This window comes from Labrus bergylta, chromosome 16 (genome assembly GCF_963930695.1).
Source record: "Labrus bergylta chromosome 16, fLabBer1.1, whole genome shotgun sequence".
Lineage (NCBI taxonomy): Eukaryota > Metazoa > Chordata > Actinopteri > Labriformes > Labridae > Labrus > Labrus bergylta.
Window position 1 is genome coordinate 23,536,854 of NC_089210.1, and position 15,524 is coordinate 23,552,377.

At 39.3% G+C, this 15,524-nt stretch overlaps 1 protein-coding gene across 2 annotated transcripts; it reads right to left on the reverse strand.

Moving 5' to 3' along the window:
• Window positions 1-967: 967 nt before the first annotated feature.
• fscn2a (fascin actin-bundling protein 2a, retinal) lies at window positions 968-7,451 on the reverse strand. Of its 2 annotated transcripts, XM_020648535.2 has the most exons (6): window positions 7,324-7,449; window positions 6,382-7,220; window positions 3,624-3,780; window positions 3,417-3,538; window positions 3,153-3,320; window positions 968-3,020 (listed from the first exon to the last, which is right to left on the reverse strand). In XM_020648535.2, exons 2-6 carry the CDS (start codon window positions 7,202-7,204, stop codon window positions 2,815-2,817), a joined length of 1,476 nt encoding a protein of 491 aa, XP_020504191.1. In that variant the 5' UTR covers window positions 7,205-7,220; window positions 7,324-7,449; the 3' UTR covers window positions 968-2,814. The 2 variants fall into 2 exon arrangements, with proteins under 2 accessions (XP_020504191.1, XP_065821138.1); XM_065965066.1 differs by having other exon boundaries at window positions 3,153-3,538; window positions 7,324-7,451.
• Window positions 7,452-15,524: the final 8,073 nt, after the last annotated feature.

Below are 15,524 nucleotides of genomic sequence, written 5' to 3' on the forward strand. Positions count from 1 at the left end.
TAGTCTTTCTTCATTGCTCTTTGTTGCATCGTAGTTTAACATGGTTCCTGTAGTTTCTTAAAAAGTCTCTTTTTTTAAATTAAGGTCTGAAAAATATCTGGATTTTTCTGATGTAGATTATTCTTATTGCGAAAGGTCTTAAATCAGAGATGGAATGTCTTCACTGTCTAGTCATCCTTTTTTTAAATTCTACAGCAACTCTGGTTTTTGCATGTCAGGCATGTGAATAATCCTTTGTCAAATTTCCAAGGTTATCTCCGGTGCATTATGAAATTGGCCTTAACGACAGGTTCATAGAAATGTACCTACTGTATGGTTGGTTAAACAATAGTAGCCTGGGCTGTAGAAAAAAACACAGGACATACGTTTTTTACAAACCATTTAAAGGAGCGTTGATATGCAAATAACTTTGCATCTCTACAAATATGTTCAGTCCAGAAGCTCTGGCCACTCAAATTAGATTTTGGTTGTTTTTGAATAACTTGCAACTTGTCGCACAACAACAATGTTGTTTGTTTGGACACACATCTGTCTTCAAAATCTGATTTGAACAAACAAATAAGATTTGCCTGCAGTCTGAACTCTGTTGCATGTCTGAGACAACTAAACTGTAAATATCAGTTAAAGGAAATAATAACTTGAATTGATTTCGTTTAAAATTCTTAGTTACACATTTGATATGGTGGAAAATACTGACTTCTGGAAATAATATTATAACTCTGTCTTGTGCAAAGGTTTTAGTTTCTCATGGTTTAAGGTCCAGTGTAACCTGATATTGGACCTGTTTACATGTCAAGTGACACTGGGCTTGGTTCAAGTTTTACTATTTAAGTGGCATGGCCAAGATACTTGGGACTCTAGCACTAACCCTACAATCCCTGGCAAACCTCCTCTTCTATCTCTGTTTTTAATCCCAAATTTGTTTAATATTTTCATAGCTTTGCATAAAGTGTTAGTACCAGAAAACAAAGTTATTGTCAAGTCTTTATTGTCATCAATATGTTCAAAAATGTTACAAGAAAACATAGATAGTATAACAACTTACAGCCTATATATATATATATTAATATATAACAAATCCTAAATTATGACTGGAGGCTGTCTACAGAGCAGGTACAGGATGCATGGTTGACCAAACAGTTCAGGACTTTCTAAAATGTTTCTCCACTATTGCAATTAGCGTATATCACAAAATCATTGGATTTGACATTACATGAACTATTGCAGACTTAAATTCTTCACAGGAAAAAACTGACAAAAATCTAGAGGATAAATTGTATACAGGTTCAGCTTGTGCCCTCATTGATTTTAATAAGAGATTGAATCAAAATACAAAAAAATGTCCCACCTCAACAGAGCTGAGCTGGCTAGAGGTATACTAGAGGCTACTGAGCACACAAGCAGTGTTCCTATTTCTTCATAGGATACAACAGGTGTTAAGTCCTAACAACTTTTCTTATTCCACTTTTACATATTACGTATAAGTAATCTTAGCAATAAAAAAAGGAAATGTGTTTTTTTAATTACCGTATTTATATTTTCTAATCTTACCACCCAACTCTGAACACGAGAACAGGGCATTAAGGGATACAGAGTGCAGTATGGTTTAAGGCCCCTAGGCAGAACACCAGAGAAGCACTTTAAGAACACGTTTATACCTGGTACATAAAAGAATGATGTGTACTTCATCAACCCTTTAATGTCCTCCCCCCTCTGGTTTCATTGCTTGTCCCTGTAATGGGTATATTACATTTCTACTGGTATTCTTTTTTTTCCTTTACATGTCTTATCTCTGTAATGATAAATGCAGTACATTTTTTTAAGTATCTCAGTGTTTGGAGTGATGCTAAATGAAGCCCTCTGTGGATATACCGTACATTGATCAGCAGTGCAGAGTTACGGATTTGTTCCAGTCTACTTCATTTGCTTCATTAAGTGCATTCATGGATGCTGTAAATGGTTCATAAAGAGAAATGAAAACACCATTGGCACTAGCCATTAGCTGTCTTTGAAGACATCGGTGCATTACCTTTGTAATTTGGGTCCCATTAATGACTGTTCTTAAAGAACCTGATATGTATTAAATGGTTAAAACGGTAAACAAAAATGGTTGGATTCTTGACTGTGGTTACAGAAGCAAGATTAAGATGATCAATCATCTTAACTAAAAGCAAATTAAAGTATCTCCCACCACACTGACCTTTTATTGTCTATGCTGTTTTCATTGATTTTATAGTAGGAGCGTGTGAATGCTGTTTTGACAGAAACATTTGCAAAGGCTGTTTCAGCTTTGGGATATTTTGTCTGTTTACCCAGTGGGATTTAGTAGCAAAAGAAGGACTTAACATTCCTTTTGTTCCCATTCATTGCCAAGCTTTTTGAACAGACCACACTGGGGGACACAGAATGTGTCCAAGGCAGCGATTCTCATTTAAAATTTCTCCATGTTCAGGGACTGATCAGTATGGTAGCTCTCAAAGATATTTGGTCGTCATAAACTTATTTTGATCACAATAAAAATCCACTGTCTCATTCTGTATTTTTGAAATTACAGGATTTCACACAATATGGTTGATGTTGGCAATGTAATTGGAAAGACAAACATTCAACACTTAAAAAATCAACACATCTTCCTAATGCGTCCAGCACTTTCCAATTTGAAATAAAACTAAATGTGTTATTGGGCACTGGGTAGCTAGTATAAAAGCAGGCAGGAAAAATGTAACTTGGTTAGTTCACTTCATTTGAGTTGATAGAAGCAGGTCCTACACCCCATCTTCTGGCTTGCTCTTTGAGGACCCTGGCTGAAAGTGATCAGTACTCCCAGAGACAAGATCTATCAACAGTTGTTGCATCCCCCATGAGTGTACCTCCCTTATCTCCTCGAAGGTACTTGCCATTAGAGCCCTTAATAGCGACGCATCCATGTTCCAGGAACTCAAGGAAAAAGTCCTCAGGCTTCTCTCCATCTGAGCACACGAGGCCACTGCTAGAGACGTACCAGAACATGCCATTCACACCTGCAAGTTGATAACAGTGGATCATATTTTAGATATCTGTTTAAAGAAATCACTTTTGCTTCAGTAGATGCCAAATAAATAAACTCAAACAGGATATATAAATTGTTTGCAGAAGTTGGACGTAACACTGACTTTTTACATAGTAGGCGCCGTCATTGAAGATCAATGAGAAAATGTCATAGACTGATCGATTTGCATCCAGAGTGTTGGAGCTCTTGTGGTGACACACAAAGCCATTCTCTCCATGAAGGATCAGCATAGGACGATTGATGAGTTTCATCAGGAATAATTCCCCATCACCTGCAATTAAGGACAAATACTGATTATGATATGTGCATTGGACGTGTACCTGTGGGGGTATCTTCCAACCTTTCAAGGTTGCCTGAATGCACTTACCAACTGCATCGCTGACTGCTGAGAGCTGCCCATTCTTCTTTGTGCAAACATACTTTCCATTACTTGCTTTGAGGGCCACCCTCTTTCCTCGCCACTCAATGTCAAACATTGTGTTGACCTCTCTGGGAAAAGACGTGCCAATTCAGGTAAGAATTATGTGCCAACATGGAAGAAAGTTTCTCTTTTAGAACCGGGAAAGCTACTCACACTTCTGTTGCAGTGGACTGGATCTCTCCGTGAGACACAAGAGTCCAGTAGGATCCACCATTTGTCCTGAACATAGGCTTTTTAGTGTCCTTGTGAATCTCCATCTGAAAGGTCTCCATGTCTGTCTCGACATCCTGATTGGCTGAAATACTCACTCCTGAATACAAGAGAAGAAAATATTTGATTATTGTGCTGCTGTTGGGTAGAAATTGTGGCTTATGATGTTGCATCCTCATGAAAGCCATTTGCCTCCTCTTGAATGCCATTTCCTCTCTCAGGAACTGCCAAAGTGACTTGTGAGAATAATACTAATCCCAAATTGTAATTGCATCAAGCCCTTTCTGTAGTTGCAACACATAATGCAGTATGCTACCTACAATGACTCATCCAGGATGTATTTTCCTCATAGAAGAGGAAGTTGTTGTGAGGTTTCACAGTATCTTATGTGCATATTCACAAAAAGGTCAAGGTGCTATGAACATAATAATTACAATTATTACACCTAAAACATTACGATGTCCATCAATAATTAAATGTATTTGCTGAGTTATTTGGGTGATTGATCGGTTTGAATCAAGCTTTACTGGGTTTTATAATTTCATGCTATAGCTTAAGCAACTTGAAATCAAACGCATTTTAAGATTGCCACATTTTCTAACTCTTTTATTTAACTCTTTATCTCTCAAAATGAATTGATTGTTTGTTTGGTGGTTTCTACTACGAAAACATGAAGTCTGTTGTACATTTAGAGCGAACTTGGGTTGAGTGTTTGATTCCCAAAAAATTATTTGGAGTCATGTAAATACTGAATACGCTTTTTTGTTGTCTACCAGCTTTAGATTTTCACATGCCTTGCATTTTGAAGCTTTTTTTTTTTAAAACAATTTTCATGCACTCAAGTCATGATCTTTTTCATATATAATTTTAGAGGTGAATTTAATACAGAATAGTTCTGAAATGTTGCCTTCATTTTGTCTGAGTATCTTTCCAGTTATTAAGTTGGTGCCCTCTTCTCTGAACCTGATTGCCTTAGTTTCAGCCAATCCAAAGTCACACTTAATCCACATGCATTCTGTCTTGAGAGTTTGTGTAAGGTGGTGGAGAATACACAGACACAGCTGAACTGTGTCTGCTGTTGTTCAAATTAGATGCCACAAAAATATCCTCCAACCTTTCTCTTAAGCCTGTTACAACCCTAATCCCCAACAGCCACCACTCCACCCTTCCTGTTCATTCGCTTGCTGTAATTCCCTGAGTGGTGAAATGCAAATCTGCACTGCAGGGCCCACTAAGCAGCTTTCAATACCTTGTTCCTTGAAAAACGTGTAACTGCCACAAGGAAGAGTAAAACAATTGAAAATGGAATCCCTGCCATACGTTTTTAGGATATAATGTAAAGTTGTTAAAATATTGCCCTGATACTGACCTTTATTTATTTAAATTTGTATTAATGCATAAACTTGAGTGCAATCGTAAGTGATTTTGAGAACCTGATTTCTCAGCTTTCTTAAGCTTTAAAAATGTGTTAAAATCATCCTAATCGTATCCCTCTGTTTTACAACAGTGTCTGAAAAATGATATAGAGAAAACAAGATCCCATGCAGACTAAAAAGAATCCTTGTAACTGATCCATCTAGTAGGGCATTGCTCTATTTCTTGCTGTCAACCTAATGCGACATTGGTAGAAATCATGTGAAAAACTAGATTACATTGAACAACAAGTAGCTGTCAGGCCTGAAGTACTCTGATGGGTATGGACACCAAAGGGGCACAGGTCTGCAATGGAATCATTTGCACTCCACTTAATCTTCAATGGACACACAGTGGAAATGACAAAGCCCATTACCATAATTAGCCACAGTGTGTCTGTTAACCATTATGGATCCTACAGCCAGAAAAGGCAGTATCCTCTGCCAGCTAATAAATGTTATCATCTTGATAAGATAATGATGATGGTTGTGAAATCCTGGATTAGAAAAGGTGTTTAGTCCAAATGGTTTAGGCTCTTTTTGAGACTTGTGAGTTCTGTCTACAACAGCAAAATGTGTTTATCGTGTTCAGTCTGACAACAAACAGTGATGAAACAGTAGTTACTTAACTGTATTTATTTGTTAGGTAATTCACAATTCTTTTCTTTAGGGTTTTAAGATAATGATAAGATAAATATAATAATCCATGTAATGAATGTAGGCTATGCCTTGAAGGTATAAGACATACGCTAATCTAGCTGCCCTGACAAATACATTTCTACCAATCAGCAAGGCCATCTTGGTTCCGTTTTCTAATATTGTTTATATTTGCAAATATATAGTGAAATCAGCCTCGAAAAGGTCTGAGAATAGTAAAACTCCCACCTTCTTACACTTTGCTTTTGCAAAACATGAGAAGGTCAGCGTGGAACCCCTGGATGTTATCCTAGCTGCACTTAGCTTACATGTTCATTATATAATTTTCATGCCCATTTGTTACCATGTCTACTCTTGCACCTTGAGTACCTTTTGATTGTACGTTAAACCATGCATTTAAAAAACAATCAAATATCTTCATTCAGAGAGGCTACAGTATGATTTTCAGATATTCTGTAAATTCTGTTTCAATGTTCCTCAATACTAAATACCACATTGTGATCATCATGACAAAACATAATTTAAAAAAAGGTAGTTTGCATCAAACTATTGCTTGATATAATTTAATTAGTTAGTGATGTAATTAAACGTAGATTTTTTTTCTCTTAGGACTGCATTCAAGTCTTAATTACCTTGCTTGACCGAGACAAATCTTTTATTGGCAGCTTGAAAAACAACTTGGGGATGACTCTCCTCCAGATCAAAAAGCTCGTCTTTTCCAGGCTTGGAGCATCGGCCAGATCGCAGAGTTCCAGTAGGACCCAAAGGGCTCAGATATTTCCCATCACAGTCCTTAAAGGCCAGCTTTCCAGACTTCAGCTCCAGTGTGAAGCTAGTTGTATTGGTGTTCTCTTTCACCAGTTTGCCATCATTTCTGAGGAAACGACTATCACAGGTCTTCAGGCTGTACTTGCCATCCAGGTATACCAAGGTTACCAGGGAGTCCACTCCCCAGGGAATGTTGCTGTCCACTGAGATCTCTCCATCTGAAGCAGATAAATGGGCATAGCGCTTACGTGCCACACTGAGCAGGCTGGCCTGAGGATGCAAGGCCAAATGGACAGCCCATAACTCTTGTTCCCCAATAGCTTGAGCAAAGCAGGACAGATAGTCAGCAGAGCCTCCAAAGTAACGCAGGTAAGGCTCTGATTGCAAAGCCCAGCGACCATCAGACTGGGGCACAATAAGGAAACGGCAGTCAGGGTCAGGCTTCTCTGCCCCACAGGTCATCTTCCCATCTTTGTCAGAGGCCAGATACCGTCCCAGGTGGCTTCGGAGGAACACTACCTGCCCATCTTGCTCGTCCTGCTCTAAGGTCCAGATCTGTTTCTTCTTCATGCTGATGCCTGAGGCGTTCACCTTGAAGCCAAAGGCCTCAGCTGTGAGGTATCGGTTCTCATAGTTGATGAGACCAAACTGCAGCTTGAGGGCCTTGTTAATTCCGTTTGTGGGCATGCTTGAACAGGCCACTCTTAAGGATTACAAACAAGGGAAAGGGTAATGAGGGAATGCACGCTTAAAGCTGAAAAGCAAAAATGAAATGCTTGATTTTTTTCCCCTGTTCCGTTTCCCACCTTGTAAAGTAGCTCCACTTATCTCCTTTGGTAGATTGCTCTGTGTTCCTTCCTTCTCCTGTCACTTTCTCTCCTTCCCCAGAGGGCTTGCACAGGCACTTGCTCTCTCTGTTCCTTAATGAGTAAGGATTAAAATCAGCAGGACACAGCACCTCATCCAACAAGCCGCTGACGTCACATACCAGTGCACCAACTGCAAACCTCCCCTCCTCCCTTTCCCTCTCCAGTACACGCTCAGTTCATTCTGTATCTCTTCCATATCTTCCCCATTCCTTCATCTCTTTCTTTCCCTATACACCCTTGTCTTTCCTCCGTATAACACGCAGTGACACATTCATTTGTCAACCTGATACCCTATTGGTTGTCACTCCTTTATTTGTATGAAAACTCTTGTGGACACGTCATCCAGCCCAAGGATTATCCTAGCTTTGATCTGCTGGCGAGCCACAGCCTAATTGGAAAATGTCCAGACGTTAAAGGTGCTTTTGGTTGCACCCTGCTGCTTCTCCTTCTTTTGAGACACTTTTCAAACTGACAATGTCTAACATTGAGTTTTCATGGGTAAACATAAGCATCATATTCCTGAATAAGTATTCTGCTTGCTAAACAGCTGATATAAAGATTAAAATAGTTTTCACAAAGAACCTTTCCTAAATGGATTTGTCCAGAAGAATAGACTTAACACCCTAAAGCAGTACAAAGGTTACTTTCTCAAAGTTTTTACCTCAGTTTGTCACGTGCAGTTTCAGAGGAGCTATATAGCAATGTTGTGAGAGCTTCAAGTCTACAGACAAATTCAGTTCGTGATAGCTGTGATCACCAAGAAAACATTTGAATAGCATACATTTGCATGTAATAGCATCGCCCATTTGCCTTTGCTCAATTTTCACCTGTGTTGCTTCTTTACCTTATTTACTTCAATCTGCATCTTTGTTATTCTGTCAGTAAACTAAGAATAGAGGACGCGACTCCATGCCCCATGACCTTTGTTACAGTGCACACCAAGATCAACCCTTTTTAAGAGCATTATCTTCAACTAAGGTTCCCTAAGGTTCCTTGGGAAGTTTAGGGTAGTACCAAGGAAGATACATCATATATTACAAAACCTTAAAATTGTGAATTGAAACTGTAGGACAAGGCAAAACCGTAGGGTATTGTGTCTGCTTGATAGTCTTTAAAGACAAGTGCTTTAATTAATTAGCTTTGACAGTTAAGAGCGATTAACATAGTGATTCCAGACCACCACGGGGGGTTAACGCTGTAATGTTAATCTAAGGACAAAGGTTGGTTGATGTCCCGGAGCTAAAAAGAAGCCACTTGTGGAGTACAAACATTAGTAGAAAGTTGATGTTTGTACTATAACTATAGTAGGACAGTTTCCTTTTATATGTGTTGTGTTCTAAATGTGTTTAATCATTGGTTTACATTGTGTGGGACTTAGATATCTGAAAGATACTTTGAGCAGAACATCTTCTCTGTTTTTTTTTAAGGCTATTCTAAGTAGTTGTCTGGTCAAATAACATAATAGTGTGTTTAATAATTACCTGAAGTTAGCATTGGGGGGGCCCATATAATACCAAGGTTCTTGGGATTATCCTTATGATATCTTAAGCATGAAAAACAATCTCCTGTATTCTTGTAAATTAGTATGCACCAATTATTAAGGCTACAGTTTGAACTGGTTTGAAAGCAGACTCGGAGACAGAAAATAGAAGATTATGGTGGTTTTTATCAGCTTTTTAGGAGAAGTAGTGTTGGGGATGGTTGCCAATTTGGTTGAGTTAAATGGTGGACCATGCTGGCTGGAGAGGGGAAATGCTGGCTTGCAGTTTGTGGGTGATGTAGGCTAAAGGAGTGTGTGGGAAGTACTGGACATGGTCATTTTAAGGTACTATTGTGTACTGGGGACAATAGTAAATGAGGTAGCATAAGGAAAGAACAAGAATATTTAGACTACACTGAGTGGCTAAGTGAATGACTGCCACTGAAACAGGCCCAACAATCCGGCAATGATTGGATGAAGAACTGCATTGTGATGAGATTAGCAGACACTGGTTTAGAGATGAATCAGGAGCCAGTTTAGGGAAAACCACGCCCAAATAACACAAACACACACGCACATGCAAGGAAGGAACAAAGGAAATCTGTAGTCACAGCTGTAGTGGCACCAATTCATGTTGAAAATATCTATAATACCACAAAATGTATTCATTTTACTAAAAACCAAAAAGTGTTTCCAATTTAAATACAGATCATAGCAATTGTACTATTAGTACTGTAAGTACACGAAACACAAATCAGATGACAGAGAAATGTTAACTGCATGACTCACTTCGACTACGCTGCCTTCTGTAGTAGTTCAGGAGAAACCCTAAAGAAAAGAATTGTGAATTACCTAACAAATAAATACAGTTAAGTAACTACTGTTTCATCACTGTTTGTTGTCAGACTGAACACGATAAACACATTTTGCTGTTGTAGACAGAACTCACAAGTCTCAAAAAGAGCCTAAACCATTTGGACTAAACACCTTTTCTAATCCAGGATTTCACAACCATCATTCATTTCTTCCAACTATTCATTTCTCCCCAAGCCTGGAAAACACTTTTTTTTTAGTTTGCTAAGCTGTTTCTATGACCATTGGAATCCTGTCTGTAATACATTAACCCTTTTCTGTCTTGCTTCTTTTTCTGAATTTTGAACTGTAATTTATCAATACATATTGTCTAATGTGATGCTACATGTGGCCGGTCTTCTATTGCTCTTACCCATGAAGGCTGTTCAGTTTATCATAGGTTGTCTCTCAACCGTAGTGCTGAATATTGCTCTGTTATTTTTGTCCTTAACTCGGAGAGAGAGAGAGAGAGAGAGAGAGAGAGAGAGAGAGAGAGAGAGAGAGAGAGAGTAGGAGAGAAAAATAGAAAACTGAACAAAAAATACAGCCAGACGCTTAACTATACAACTCATATATCATTGAAGTGTATTACACTGCAGTCTGCAGTGCTTGTTAAAAGTGACACAATGGCAGCTAATGGGAAATAATCCTCCAAAGGTTGAAAGTGTAAAGGAAAAAGTGCACACCATTTTTTTTTTTATGTTCACAAATGATTTTTAGTGATAAGTCTGTTGTATACTCGATATTGGCAGGGACATGTCTCTTCTGCCCCTGCCAAATTCTACACCCTTGTGTCATTCCCGCTTTCTATGACTGATGGCTTTTCACTTCATCTTCAGTATGGTTTTAGGGAAAAGCTATAAATACTTTGGATTTGCCGATAACAGGGAATTTACTGGCACAGGCTGAGTGGTCCTCAAAAAATGTGTTGTGCGTATGAAATGTTGTCACAATTCCACTTTATATTTGTTCTAACCATTCATTGAATTCAGACAGCTGGCACACCTCTGACCTCGCGCTCTAGCTATAGTGCTGTTTTAAAAGGATAATTTCACACGGTAGTTGATTTTGACTGGTCTTTTATGGCTATAAATGCCCTTTCTGTAAGAGTCTGTTGCTATGAAGAACAGACCATTGTTAGGGAAACACATCTGATCAGAGACTGAGAAGGATTACTCTCATATCAGACCCAGAAGAGTAAAAAAGACGGAGATCAAGTGCCTTTTTGATTAGTTTAGTCTTCTTCAAGCTGTCACATTTCACCACCAATAGGAATGCTAAGTTTAAATGTTACGAAGACTAAGAGGACTATGTTTAAGAATCCTCCAGAGTTTACGTTGGCATTGTAGCAATTCCAGTTGTAGAGTATTCAGGACTTTATTTTTAGAGGAAGAAAGGAGTTTCTTCCAAAATGAACCACTCTTTTGGCTCTAAACCCTCTCCTTGAAGAGCAACTTCTGCATGTTATAATATAGTTCAAATTTAGCCCTATTTTACCTATTGGTATTTGTGCACATGTAGAATTAAAGTTTATTTTTTTTTGTTTTTCATTGCAGGTTGCAGTATTTCAAGTCATGTTTGGTACCTTAAATTAAAATATTCAAATATCCGAAGCTACAAGTGACTACATTCTAACAAGAATTACTGCAGTATTATTCTACAAGCAAAATTATACAATCAAAGAAGCTTTGTATCTACACATTAACCCAAACATGTTATTCTCATGGTCAATAAACCTTATTCTTCATGTGTGTTCACCTTGTGATCACTGGATGGCAGCATTGCCATGAAGCAGTGCACAATAATTGGTAACTGACAAAAGGAAGCATTATACTTAATAGTGGTCTAAATAAATGTCCTATAATGTGATTTTTTTGGGACGTGTAATTGAATTTTAAGAAAATACATGTCATGGTAGTTGGGAAGAACCTTAAACAAGCTTTTAATCTATACAACTATGACATAATGTGATTAAGGTTATGTAATAAGAGGACATTTTAGCATACCTTTTTAGGGGAGCATGCACCATATTTAATTGTCAATGTTGATTTATTAGTTATACTAAATTTATATTTTCCATTTTATTACAACTGAATGACATTGAGTAATCAACAGTTGGGCAACTTGTCAGGGCTTAGGAAACCAATAAAGTCACACCATTTGACTAATCTTTGTTGAGGGATGGAGCCTGCAAACAAATTTTGCCTGAACTTTGGAAGATATGACCGTTTGCCAGACCTGAAGAGGTCAACAAAGGACACCAATGAGTTTCACAATGGAAATCTAGGATTCAAAGGATTTGAGCCTGATGTGGAAAGGAATGTAAGGAGATCTTGGCATCTACTGCAGAATCTTTTATTCTATCTAAAATCGGTCTGTTTTGTTCCCAGTCTTATTTTTATTTGAGAAGCCCTTTTTTACCCATTATGATCATTTTGGAAACAGTTAACCAGTTAGATCACAATCCACACTGTTGTCCATTGGTACAGATACATTAAGGCCACTTTTGTGAATAACATTAGTATTTGGGTGCCAAATATAACGTCCATTCATCTATTTTGGGACATGGCCCAGCTCTCTATGACGGTTTCAGACGTGCATGTGCACCAGTAGCTCTGTGGTTGGTATAATTGGTTCATGTCCAGTAGATGGCAGAGTTGACTATAAAATACAACTTTATGCTCTCTTACAAATTTGGATTTGTGTGTTCACTGGGTTATGCTGTAACTATTTTTTCTCAGCCTTCCTAATAGAAATAGGTTGCTTGGCTGGTTGAACACAAAGCAAAGCTGAATTATTTTGTGATACAGTGCAGCAAATTGATTTCCAAGGTTGAAGAGAAGAGGATTTTTTTATTTTCTCTCCCTGGATAGTATAAAGGCTGCATGCTGGTGCAGCGGTTAGTGCTGTGGCCTCACAGCAAGATGGTTGTTGGTTTGAATCCCTGTCATCCATGTACTTCAGCTTCCTCCCAGAGTCCAAATAGATGCTTGTTGGGTTAATTGGAGACTGTATAATTGCCCATAGGTGTGCATGTGAGTGGGCCTGGTTGTTTTTCACTGTATATGTTGACCCTGTGATTGTCTGGTGACCAGTCCAGAGTGTACCATGCCTTGCTAAATGACAGCTGGAACAGACTCCAGCCCTCTTCCACCATCACATTTCAGTGCATGCTATGGTTTAAAAACCATGGACAATAGGAATGTTGACCAAGAAACAAAAAGATGTGGCATAGTAAAACACATTTGTTCCAGATGTCAGGGTTCCAAGTATGATAATACAGATGCAAATTGAAAGGTGCATCAATAAACCATATGGCTCTGTATCAATTCCTGCTAGTTCTCTCAAACAAAACAGAAAAGAACCAAGAGGTTCTTGTTAAGAATGAAGGACTGTCAAAGCAGCCAAAGCAGCAGGCCTTCCTCTCTCTCTCGCTCTGTCTCTATCTCTCTCTCTTTCTCTCTCTCTCTCTCAAGAGAGCTCAAGGTGCCAGGTCCCCCAGCAGTCTAAGCCTATAGCAGCATGACTAGTAGCTGGTCCATACCTGAGTCAGCCCTAACTATAAGCTTTTTCCCAAAAAGGAAAGTTTTAGGCCTATACTCTTAGAAATACAGAGGGTGTCTGCCTGCCCGACCCAGACAGGTAGGTTATCAACAAATAGGACAGTTTTTTTTAACCTGTCCTTTAGACGCCCCCCTTCTCTAGCAAGTCTGTGTTGCCCAACTTTCCAGGAGCCATATGAGCAAAAAACTGTATGTTATTTAAACTCTCATGATCCAGTGGCTATGCCAAGTTGCAACTGAGACTAAAATGTATTTCTCAAAAAAGTCCTCTCCCTTCCTATCTTTATTAGCGGCCTTCCTGTTTGTCTCTCTTTTTCTTTTCTGTTCCTGATGGAATTTCACGTTAAACATTGATTGCTATTAACTCTAAAAGAATGTGATTGAAGGACAGGAAAGGGAAAACAGTTAAGGGTTAGTGACTTGCATATACAGGGCCAAAGGCATGTGCATGTCCACGTACACACATTGTGGACATGCACTCACACAGTTCAAATGTTGAGCTGAGGTCTCCCCCTCGGGCATGAACATGGATTAATGTGCTAGGGCGATTATTTCATTTATAACTGTCCTGGACCTTTTCAGATAAGACCGTTTTTCAGGTTGCCATCCAGCAGCACCTTTAGACTGCATCTATTAGCCTGCCATGCACTCAGAGCTCCATTTAAAGGGCCAGCTACCTCCCTGTTTGGCTTAAATTGTAAAGCACTTTCAGAGATGAGTCAAGGTTGTCTTGTGGCAAATTGAGCTCAAATTCCCAAAAGGAAATGTTAAAAGAAATCTGAAAATTGGCATGAGGTTACTTGAGAATTGTCCAGTATGGGGGAAAAACATATCTAAGAGGTGCATTTACAAATTTAGGTGAGCTTAGTTTTGAAAAAATTACATTTATTGTTGCATAAACCTTATTTAGTGTCCCTCATGGTTTTTCTCCTTGAAATGGCTATAGGATCATATAATCGGGACTATATTACTAGCACTCCACTGCCATTAACCCATATACAGTACACACATTCTAAAATGTCCTTTCTTTGCACTCTTGGGCCCCCGTGGGACCCTTCTGCTGCCCCCCTCTAAAACCAGCAGAGGAAAACGGACCATGAGACATGCAGTAAAAGTTAAAATGTAAAATGGCTGCCTTGGCTGGGATTCTCCTTTCTCAGCAGCTCGCTGCTCACTGACCCCATTAATCCAGGTGTTCATTCATCTACAGGACGATCCTCCCACAGGCCGTTAACGGCTCACCCCACTGTGTTTGCCCAACCCCAACCAAGCCTTTCCCCGGCCCTCTCTTCTCCGCTCTACCCGGTGTAATGGGGGTTTGCCAATGAGTTAAGTATGGACAGCCATATAAATGAGCCTTGGTAAATGTCAAGCCTTTTAATTCTCAGCTGTAATGCTACATTTGTTTTGTTGCCTGTCATTTGTTTTTAGAGCAAGCCAAACTTGTTAAACCCCCCACCCCCCCTCCCCCTCCTCATTCTCAAAGGAGTGAAGACAGAACTGGTGATGCAGAGAGAGAAGGTGGCATGACTTAATTGGAGGTTACCGTGCTGTCAGTGTAATACATTATTGACAAAGATGCCTCACTCTCAGGGAGGGAAATCAGCCTGTAAATAGGTAGGCAATAAAAGCAGTTTCCCATTGATTAAACTGCAGGCTGGTGGACACTGCATACAGCCGTGCACAGACTGGGCTCTTGTTTGGATGCAGACAGGGTGAGCTTTAAGGGACAGGAGTGCTCATGTTAATGTCATCCTTTCCTCACTGGCTCTGACAGCAGGGCCAAAACGAGGCCTCAGCTACTGCCATTCTGACAATTTCCTGTCTCTTTCATAGAAAGAGAATGATCATGTGAATTAAAATGACAGGTATGTGTGTATGTCTGTGAAAATGGGCTTGTTTGTGTGTGTGTGTGTGTGTGTGTGTGTGTGTGTGTGTGTGTGTGTGTGAGCTAATGTCTAGTTAGATGTGAGCTTGCATGCAGAGCTAATACTCACTAGCCTTGTGTGCCTTGGTTTTTTTTGTTTGTGCCTGAGCGTGCATGTGCATTCATACATGGTAATTTATGTGCAAACACATGGCGTTTCAGCGTCTCCACATGTTGGGTTTGTTCACTCCGACATTTATGTACAAGTGCTGCCATTCTGGAGGAGCCAGACATACAGTATGTCGCAAGGCATTTCACCCTCCCTCACTTTTTTTATTTTACTGCATTCCCACACGCAGAGACTGTAAAGGAGAGT

Excerpts from the sequence above, each read along its gene's own strand:
- fscn2a (XM_065965066.1), bottom strand. The coding sequence starts at position 7,204 with ATGCCCACAAACGGAATTAACAAGGCCCTCAAGCTGCAGTTTGGTCTC. Across the intron at positions 3,781-6,381 it reads ATTTGTCTCGGTCAAGCAAG|GAGTGAGTATTTCAGCCAAT; the intron begins GTAATTAAGACT and ends TCTTGTATTCAG. Across the intron at positions 3,021-3,152 it reads CGGCGCCTACTATGTAAAAA|GTGTGAATGGCATGTTCTGG; the intron begins GTCAGTGTTACG and ends ATCAACTTGCAG.